This window comes from Mercurialis annua, linkage group LG6, assembly GCF_937616625.2.
Source record: "Mercurialis annua linkage group LG6, ddMerAnnu1.2, whole genome shotgun sequence".
In the NCBI taxonomy this organism is placed as follows: Eukaryota; Viridiplantae; Streptophyta; class Magnoliopsida; order Malpighiales; family Euphorbiaceae; genus Mercurialis; species Mercurialis annua.
The window spans coordinates 15,230,738-15,240,744 of record NC_065575.1 but is presented as its reverse complement, the minus strand read 5'-3'; the positions used below and the strand labels follow the sequence as shown (position 1 = coordinate 15,240,744).

Here is a 10,007-nt window from a genome sequence, read left to right as displayed (position 1 = left end):
AGCTTTCGGATATCGCTTGTTTTCATGGCTTCTCGGTGAGTTAATTTTAATTTTATTTTCCGCTTATTTAGCTTTTCTTGTTGATTTCTCTTTGATAACTCATTTTCCTTGATGTCTTCATGTGAGGCCCTTCAAGCTGTGTTGGTTTTGCACGATCGCCAGCAATGTGCCGAAGAGAAAGCTGAATGCCTTATATCTCTTTTGGCGACGTCCGAGTCGGAAAGGGCGAAGTTAAAGGCTTTGCTGGAAGAGCATGATTCGCTTCTTTTACAGCTGAAGGCTTAAGACGCTATTAACGATCGCCAGGTCAAGGTAATTGAAAAGAAAATTGATGATCTGACTCGGGAGATCGAGGAGTTCTTTAAGGTGAATACTTATGTTGGGGAAGAGCGGAATAAACTGAGGGAAGAAGTGGAGAAGCTTCATATTCGTCTTCTTAGTACGAAAGCTTTTTATTCCGCTCTGATCAGCGAGTATCGTCTCGCCATTGGAAGGAAGCTTTTGAAGCAGAATCCAAAAAATTATTTGTCTAGCGTGAATGGATTAGATCCTCAAGTTATAGCTCTTGACTTGCTCGAGAAGATGGCGAGGGATCGTTTGTCGAGAAAGTAGATTTTTGATTTTTTGGCCTTTGCCTTTTTTGTATCATTGTAGTGATTTTGTAACTTGGATCTTTTTATGAATATAATGGCTCTTTTCCTTCATTGTTGATTCGAATGTTTGGTTTAATTTCTTTTTGGATTTTTCCTGATTGGTTCGCCTGTGCTTTATTTTATTGTTGTCGATGTTTTTGTTAAGCTTTTCTTTGAAACGTTCCTGGTATTTTTCGAGTTGATTCATCCTTTTCTTTTTTTGTATTATATTTAGAGTTAATTTAAACTCTATCTTTTGTTGGCATTTTGCCTTATTTGAGAGTTAATCTAAACTCTTATTTTGGCATTTCGCCTTGCTCGAGTTAATCTAAACTCTTTAATCTAAACTAACTTTTATCGTTTCGCCTGGCTCGAGTTAATTTAAACTCTTATCTTTAGCTTTTTGCTTTGTTTTCCGGTTCCTTTTTTGCGTTTAGCGGATCACACATTACTTGAAAACTGAACTTTTATTAATATAATAACTGCTTACAAAACATTAAAGATAATTGTAACACCATCGGGTATGACATAAGGTCTTTACTAGCGATGTGTTATTTAACTCCTTCTACTCTCCTTTCTTCTCTGTTTTGTTTTCTTGAAAATCTACAACAGACTCGTCGTAGCATTTTTTGGCGATGTTCTGGTCACCTCTCAGCGTTACTACTCCCTTCTCAGTCGGTACTGTCATTGCCAGGGCTCTTATGCTGGTTACTGCAGCTGAATCGTAGAGGAATGGTCTCCCGAGGATGGCATTATATGTCAGTTCCATACCCACTATGTTAAATAGGGCATGACCTTCTTGTTGATCCCCCTTTCCGGGCCGATTATGACTTCCAGTGAGACGACATCTAGTTGGTTGATTGAGGGGCCTCCGAGTCCGGATAACGGGATCTGTACTCGGCGCAACCTTACTGCGGTTCGTCCCAACATCTTATATTCAGCGTTCGTAATCAGATTTACAGCACTTCCTTCATCAATGAGGATTCACTTCATGTTCCAATTTTTGATGATGGTTGTTACCACCAGAGTGTCATTATGAGGTGCTTTCACATGCTCGTAATCCTCAACGTAAAAAATCACTGATGGCATGTGCGTTTCTCTGATATTCATCACTTCTCTCCTTTGTTTTTTTCTAATAGTCGAACTGTTATGTCCTCCTCCATTGATCATGTGTATAGTTCCCAGAATTTTGGATGGCCTCTCTTCTTCCTTTTCCTTCCCTTTGTCGTCCCTACTCCTCTTCTCTCCCTTATCACTGCTCTTTGTCTTGTGAGCTATAAACTTCCTCAGCTCGCCTACATCTATCATTCTCTCTATCTCCACTTTTAGGTCTCGGCACCCATCTGTTTCGTGCCCATAATCTTCATGAAATTTGCAGTACTTCCTTGTGTCTTTGATTTCAGCTTTCATCTTGGGTGGCCATACCACGTTTTGACTTTTTTTTTAATCCACATGAGGACATTAGTTCGGCTGGTGTTCAGTGGTGTATAATTGCGTTCATCATCTCAGGGGTCGTATCTTGGTTCGTATCTTCCCTGGGGGGCGAATCACCTGCTCTCTTCAGGTCTCTCCCGCCTATCTTCCGACCGAGATTTGGACTTCTCTTTGGGTTTTTTCTTTGATTCCTACCCCTTCGCCTTTTTTCCCCAAATAGCCCTGCGGTCTTCATCTAGTTCGAAGTATTTTTTGGCTATGCCCATCAGGTTTGAGAAAGTGGTGGGTTTGTTAGCCAGCAGTTTATCCACTAATTTGTCGAATCGTGTTCCCTCTTGTAGTGCTTCGGTTTCCATGTCGACATTCAAGTTGTCTACTTCATAGCTTGCTTGTTAAAATCGCTCGATATAGCTTCTTAGCATTTCTCCTTCCTCCTGAATGCACGACCTCATGATGCCGGTGGTCGTTTTGGTTGGTATATTAGTGAGGTACCTGTTGAGAATTCTATCGATAGTGAGGTGAAGCTCTTGATCTATCCAGGCTTGAGTTTGTTGTACCATCTCTAGGCGGTTCCTGTGAGGGTGGTTAGGAACACTCAACATAAGATTTGTCGGATACGCTTAACAGCCCTATAATGGCGATAAATCTACATGTATGGTCCCTCGGATCTCCTTCTCCATTGAAAGTTGGCGAGGTGGGCAACTTCATGTTGTACGGGATCGTTTCCTCCATTATCTCAACTGAAAGGGGCGAACCCTTCAACCTGAGGTCGTGTATGTCCAGCTCTTCAGATTTCAACTTTTTCAAAGCTTTGGCAATCTTTTCTTCCAAGTCTTCCTCCACGACATATGTAGATTTACTCTTCTGGGGCGATTCTGAGGATTCGCCCTCTCCCTTCTAGTGTTTTTTCTTTGATTGTGCTTTGCCTGCGTCTTTATCCTGTTTTTTTTTTTTTGCTTTTTGGAGGCACGTCCTCCTTTTCTTTTTCCCTTTGTTCTTCTCTTTTAGAATTGAGCCCGCTGCGGGCATCGTCTTGATTTTGGCCGTTTTTGGCGGCTCTCTCTGATTTTCTTCTTCAGAATCGTCTCTTCTATGCTCATGGTTTTTTAGGCTTTCTTCCTCTTTGTTCCCCATCTCGTTTCTTCCTTCGTTCCTCATCTCATTTCTCCCTTTGTTTCTCTCTTTGTTTCTCCCTTTGTTTCTTTGTTCGCTTCTTTGTTGGTTTCTTCCTCTGGTTGGCCCTTAGTGGCCTGGGTCTGTGTTTTCTATTCTTTCTCTTCTTCTGGCAGAAGATGGGCTGAAGTTTTCCCTTAGCATCTTCATTGTTTCATCATGATTGTCGTTTGTTCTTTTGTCTTTGCTGGCCAATCTGTCCAAATTTTTCTGGACATATATCAACACTATCTTCAGGATTTTGTTATACATGTCTTGTGCTGCCATGCCTGGCGTTTGTTCTCCTTCAGCTCCTAAATTGAAAGCAATTAAATTGCTTCCCTGATTGGGTTGGTTTGGTACTGGGGAGTGGAGAAGGAGGTTCCTCCGGTGTTACTCCTTCCCGCAGAGCCATGAATTCAGTCTTCAGTAACATTAATAATCTCCGGTTTGTTTTGATGGGTTTTGGGGTCCATCAACTGTTTATCTTTCAGGTTTATTCCGTCAGAAGTCATCTTCTTCAATAGTATTTATTTGAGTTCAGAAAAACTCCTTCGATTTGCAGTTTGTTAACCTTTTCCCAGAGACGGCGCCAATTGATGAAGTCTGTCTTCTGATCCGGTAATGTGACGTGCAAAATAGGGTAGAAGCTAACTGACGGTGGTTGTCTGATTGATTCTCTGATGGTAAAGTTAGTATTGAGCTTAAGCAGCATTTTTATGTATTAATGTAGTTGCGTGTTTAGGCATACCTCAAGCTCCTTTTATAGTAGATGATATACCTTGTAGAGTTGTAGTAGGAAGGTGAATCCTACTTTGTAGGGTTTGACCCTGATTAGGAGTGATATTCCTTATTCAGACATGAGTCCTATTTAGGAACGTCTTCCTAAATAGTCTCGTCTTCCTAAGTTGGAGTTTGTATCCAAATAGGTAAGATACTCGAGAATATTCAGTAGATCTGGTAATCTGTCCGAATCCCAGAGTCGACGCGCTTTGTCCGAGTCCTCAGGGATTCAACATTCTTCCCATCAAATGTTGTTCCAATCGAGGCGTAGCCTATGGATTCAGACGCCTGTTTCGTCTGTTTTGGCCCTTCGGGCGGGAGTTCGGTATCGTCTGAGAATGGATCTCCTACGACTCAGCTCTATTGTACTTAAGATAGGATTTGTTATCCATCAATACAAAATTAAAAAAATTAGTTTGATGAATTAAATAATATGATAAAAATGTTTGAGATCACGATATAAATGAAAAAAATCTATAGTTCTAGTGATATCCGTATCGAAACGTATTGAACCGTCGTACCGAATCGTACCGAAAAATGAAATCCCTAAACCGAACCGATTTATGGTACAGTTCCAGAGACTTTATTTTAGAGATCCCCGCCTTTTGATACGGTTCCGGATATTTAGCATTTCTCGGACTCCCCCGAACCGTGCAGACCCCTACCACACACACACAATCACATCGATTCCGGTTCTAAAAACAATAATAGTGTTAATTCTCCAAGAACGCAACATTCATACGGATTCAAAGCTGGATTCTGCATCCACTTCGCCAGCAAACGAGTCAAGAACTCAGACCGGTAATTTTGAGGACCCTCAATATTTTATTCCTTTGATTTGCCATCAATTTTTATGCCTTGATTGTCATAGTTTCTAAATTTTTATGTTTTAGGATGCATATTTAGTCTTTTTATTGTATTTGCCATCAAAATTGTCATATTAGCTAATTCGATATTTTCAATAAATGGCCATGAAATTCGACAAAAAAGCATGTTATTTAGCTGTAATTAATCGTGTTTATGCTCAAATCCAGAAACCCAATCGATTTAAAGCCCTAAGATGCATGTTTCTAGGTGATTTTAGCTCTTTTTACCATGAAAAAGACCTGCAAATACTTGCTGCCCATAAATAAATTTTCCGTTTAAATGAGCCCTAAACACTCTGTAAATACTATATTTGGATTCCTTATTCAATTTTCAGCGATTTTGACTACTTTTGCATGAGAAACAAAGTTGAAACGGGTGAGAATGAAACAAAAGAAAAATCTCGGAACTGTTGTCACGAACCGGCGCCGCCGCCCCTGCAACCGGCGCCGCCGCCAGAACAAAGTTGCGCCGCCGCAGTATTTTTATGGTGTATTTATGTTATAGTGTATTTCTAGTGTATCCATATGGTGTTTTCTGGTGTATCTATATATTTTTGGTATTATTGCAGTGTTTTTGCATTGTTTTTATGGTACACTAAACAGTATAAAAAACACAATATATACACTATATATACATCATAAATACACTATAAAAACATTATAGTTACACTAAAACAAACACCAATAGTTTACTATAAAAACACAAGTTATATAAAAAACACGATAGTAAAAAACACTAGAAAACAAAATCTCCATAAAAAAAGCATAAATCAGTAAAAAGTGAAAAACAAAGGTATTTTAGAAATTAAAAAAAATTGATAAAAAAGTACGACCTGTAAATATATTTAAAAACAATGTAAAGTTGAAAATAAAATACAAAATTGTGTACCATAAGAAATTTCCTCTTTATATAAACTAATAATATTCTTTTTCGACTTATGGGTAAAATTAAATAGGACTAATCATCCAAAATTACCTCTAACTTTTCAATTTTTTTTTCATTCATGGCCTCAACTTTTAAAATCTTAAATTTATCCATTTTTCAATTTTCACTTTCAATTTTAGCCATTTGTTTAAATCGGAATAAAAAAATTCAATTAAACCTCTTATATTGCTTCATTTTTGGAATTTATTAAGATAAAATTACAAATTAAAATAATACTCCCTCCGTTCCTTTTTAGTTGTCCATTTAGCAAAATATATTTGTCTCTAATTAGTTGTCCATTTAAGATTTCAATGTGAATTTAGCTCTTATCTTCCAAATTTATCCATCCCTAATAAATGACTCCATGTTTTTATTTAAAAAGCATTTATTAACTGATAGGGCTATATTAGTATTTTTCTTTATAAATTAAGACAAAATGAGCACTATCTTGGTATGTGCAAAATTGGCTAAATGGACAACTAAAAAAGAACGGAGGGGATATGAAATAATATAAACAAAAATTTGAACTTTTTCCATTTCAATCTGGACAAATGACCACAATTGAAAGTGAAAATGAAAAAATGGACTAAAATTAAAGATTTTGAAAGATAAGCCATAAATATAAAAAATCAAAAAGGTGAGTAAGTGCAAAAATGATTTGTTAATAGTATTATAGAATTTATAATATAAGTAACAGCAAAATCTTATAGATTAAAGGACCTTTTAAGTAACAAGAATGAATCAATGAGCTATAGCTCCAATGGTATAAGCGCTGAGTAGCAATCTCCTAGGTCGTGGGATCGATCATCCCACAAGCACTCAAGAAATGACTCATTTCAATGAGTCCTTATAGCTATAGACAATCTTCTCCTGCAAGAGTGACTTGGAGAACAAAAATTAAACACAGAATTCGAGTAGAATGCTAAAATTCAACAGCATATTAAGATTTCAAACAATTATACAGCAGCTCCTAATGACGTGGAACCATATATACAATATCATCAAACTCAGAAGAGTGCCAAAAGAAAGCAAGCATATCATACACTTAACTTTTTGGAACATAATTTCTTAGAATTTTGCTTCAGCATTCCTAGTTAAACAGGTTGCTGATGTGCAGTTACTTGGGGTGCTGATGCTATCGTAAAATGCAAACCCCTATGCTGGCCCGACTGGAGCACAAAAGCAACTTGCGTTGCTGCCAGTGCCGCTGCCTCCTGTATCACCAAAATAATGATACAAATTTTAGCATTGATTTTGTTACATCATCAATATGGTAGGCAAAGGCACCATAGCCAAAGGTACAACCATAACACAAACCTGTCTTTGCCTTCGACGCTGCAGGATGCTGATGGCCCAAGCCATGATGTAACAAGGGAAAAGGAAACTAGCTGCTCTTAGCAGGAAAAGCTGCAAGGGACCAATCATTTCATTATAACTCTAAACCACACAATTTAGGCACAAGAATAAGTGCTACTATTCAACTTACAGAGAAAAAGGTAGACACATCATCATCTCCGTCACCATCTGTACCAGTCAATGCATGCCTCAAGAGTAAAAGTGCCATCAGCTATACCCAAAAAAAAAGTGAGCTCCAAATCAATCTAAATTTCTCTAGGAAGGAAGAACACGTAAATCCCTAAACCAAAAAGCATCAGCAGACTTGTATGTTTTCTAATGACCAGAGGAATCATAGCCCAGGTGGTATGTAAACATGTCCCAGACTCCCAAATGATATGCTATAGCCTCCAAAGATAGTACAAGCTGGTCTTCTTCCGATGATAAACTGTGAAATTTTGCTAGCTATTGTGGTCATAAGAAGTTCTTCGCTGGTGTAAGAAAATAGAAACTTCCAAAGATAAAGGCAGACACATGAAGGTTATAACTTTCTTCATTTTATCTAGCTTCCTTTTATCTAATACTAACACCAGCATTTTGACCATCATTATTTGGCTTACAAAATGACTTATCTATCTACTCAGCACGCAACAATTACTATTACAGTAGTCTAAATCAGTGAACAATAATCAGGACAATTTATAACATAAATGGCTTACAATCAGAGCAGCTGAACGGCAAAATGCTGCTCCACTGGCATTTGAAGCAGCATACTCATCATACTCGGCTTCTAGAAAATGGCGTTCCGCATCGGCTATTGCCAGAAGGCGAGGATCCCGCAGATCTAGAGGAGTGCCGGATATGGTCCAGCCCCCGCTGCATAAAAGAAGATGAAAAAACAAAATGTAAACAAGTTGGGGGGATTCAAAGGCCGCCATCAATATAAAATGATCTTTCTATTGCATATCCATATGAATGAATGGGTATTCAGTTGAAGGTGATTTTAGCTTCAGAAAAGACATAGTTATACGAGTTTCAAAAAAGAAGAAAGGAACCGAAGAACTGAAAGCATTTGATAAGAGTGGAAAAATACTTGACCTACCCAATATCAATAGCAGTCTCTTCAGAGCGAGCTGGACGAGGTGGAGCAGTATAGCCAGATTGGTATGGCTACAATAAACATCATGAGACGCGTCAAATTTAAAACACACCTAAAAATCCATAAACATGAAAATGCAATGAACAATAGCAGCTAGCTCAATATCACACATAAGCATGAGATCCATATGAGCATATTGTAGAAGTTATTACTAAAATAATTTACTGCATAAGACATGCTGATTTTTCACTTCAGAAAGACACTTCCTGTTTACTCTCATGATTGGCTATGTTTGATCACGGAATAGGTCCGAAATAGAATAGCTATGGAATAGCAAATTACATGGAATTGTTATTCTATGATTTTGTCGAATAAGTACTCGTCTCAAAAAGTAAAATAAACCTGATGGCATATCTCACAAGTGGTATCTCCTTTCTCATTGCACCAATGCTGAACACATTTCCTATGAGCATACTGCACAAAATAGTAATAATACTGGATTAAATTACAGGTACCAAAATCAGAACACACAAGTTTAAACATTTCTGAATAAGATAATATAATTCACATTAGACAAGTAATAATGGTATTCAAAAGCAAAAGAATTCAGCAGTTGGAAAATTAAAGATATAAACTTTCTCAATAGAAATGAAACCTTGAGGCTACCGCTACAGGCACAAGGAGTTTCCAAATTGGTAACCAAATCCTCCTCTTGACAAATGCGGCACTCGGTGACCTGAATCAACGGTTCCTCCTCATCATCATCATTTGCTAGAACGGCACCGTTTGTTTCCTCAGTCGGACTTGAAGGTCCAGCAGCAGAGGCCTCTGGGACCTTCCGATCAGCCTCCGCCGGCGGCTTTATCAACCGGTCAACACACAACACCACGTGATCGCTCATTTCTTTTATGTTACAAAAATAAATCCGAAACCTCAGATCACGCTATCACTCATAAAACAGCGGATCCTAGGTTTCTTCCTCAGAGGAAGAGTTCAACAAACTTTTTTTTTTATTTTACTGTTTTTTTTTATATGTAACAAAACAACCGCGTTTCGAAGGATGGCTCCATTACTCGGAAAAAAAAAAAGGATGGCTCCAATTGCTTATGACAATTGTCAATATTTAGGATTTATCTATAATATAAAAGTGTTAAGTGTTTATGCGCCATGTGATATTTACAGTAAATTAATAAACATTTACAATAGAAATTTTTTAATTATTTTTTAATTTTTTATTATCCAATTTTTCACATGTCTAAACGCATTATTGATTTGTGCACAAATAACATGACGCAATGGTCCGTGTAACAATTGTTCATAGGTTTAATGTCTTAAAAAATTCTGACCTTTCATCCCATTTTCAATCATATCCTGACATTATAAATCTGTCAATTTTACCCTATTTTGTATTTTTCATTTCAATTGTACCTAACGCATAAAATTAATCTTTTTTTATTTGGTAAAAATTCTCTAAAATTGACATTTTTTGCATTAGATAAACTTTTTATATTAAATTGACCATTTTAAATAAAATTTATTGAACTTTTATCAAATAAATAAAAAATAATTTTATACTTCTTCCGGCAAATTTTTTTTATGCTTTAGAGTACAATTGAAATGAAAAATTGCAAACTGGGGTAAAATTGACAATTTTTCAACGTCAGGATATAATTGAAAAGGGGATGAAAGATCGGGATTTTTCAAGGCATTAAGCCTTTTTCATAATATAAGGGTAGCACTATTTTCTCATTACAATTTTATAAAACCACTCTTCACTGCGC

General features: G+C 37.1%; 2 protein-coding genes across 2 annotated transcripts; both read right to left on the bottom strand.

Moving 5' to 3' along the window:
• Positions 1–1,197: 1,197 nt before the first annotated feature.
• LOC126687645 (uncharacterized) lies at positions 1,198–2,042 on the bottom strand. Its single transcript, XM_050382200.1, has 2 exons — positions 1,621–2,042; positions 1,198–1,543 (listed from the first exon to the last, which is right to left on the bottom strand). The coding sequence occupies exons 1-2, from the start codon at positions 2,040–2,042 to the stop codon at positions 1,198–1,200; spliced, it is 768 nt and encodes a 255-aa protein (XP_050238157.1).
• A 4,647-nt stretch (positions 2,043–6,689) lies between these two features.
• LOC126653979 (uncharacterized) lies at positions 6,690–9,313 on the bottom strand. The gene is made up of 7 exons (XM_050347983.2): positions 8,882–9,313; positions 8,629–8,700; positions 8,230–8,297; positions 7,847–8,003; positions 7,279–7,359; positions 7,110–7,199; positions 6,690–7,006 (listed from the first exon to the last, which is right to left on the bottom strand). Exons 1-7 carry the CDS (start codon positions 9,125–9,127, stop codon positions 6,887–6,889), a joined length of 834 nt encoding a protein of 277 aa, XP_050203940.1. The 5' UTR covers positions 9,128–9,313; the 3' UTR covers positions 6,690–6,886.
• Between the last annotated feature and the right edge of the window lie 694 nt (positions 9,314–10,007).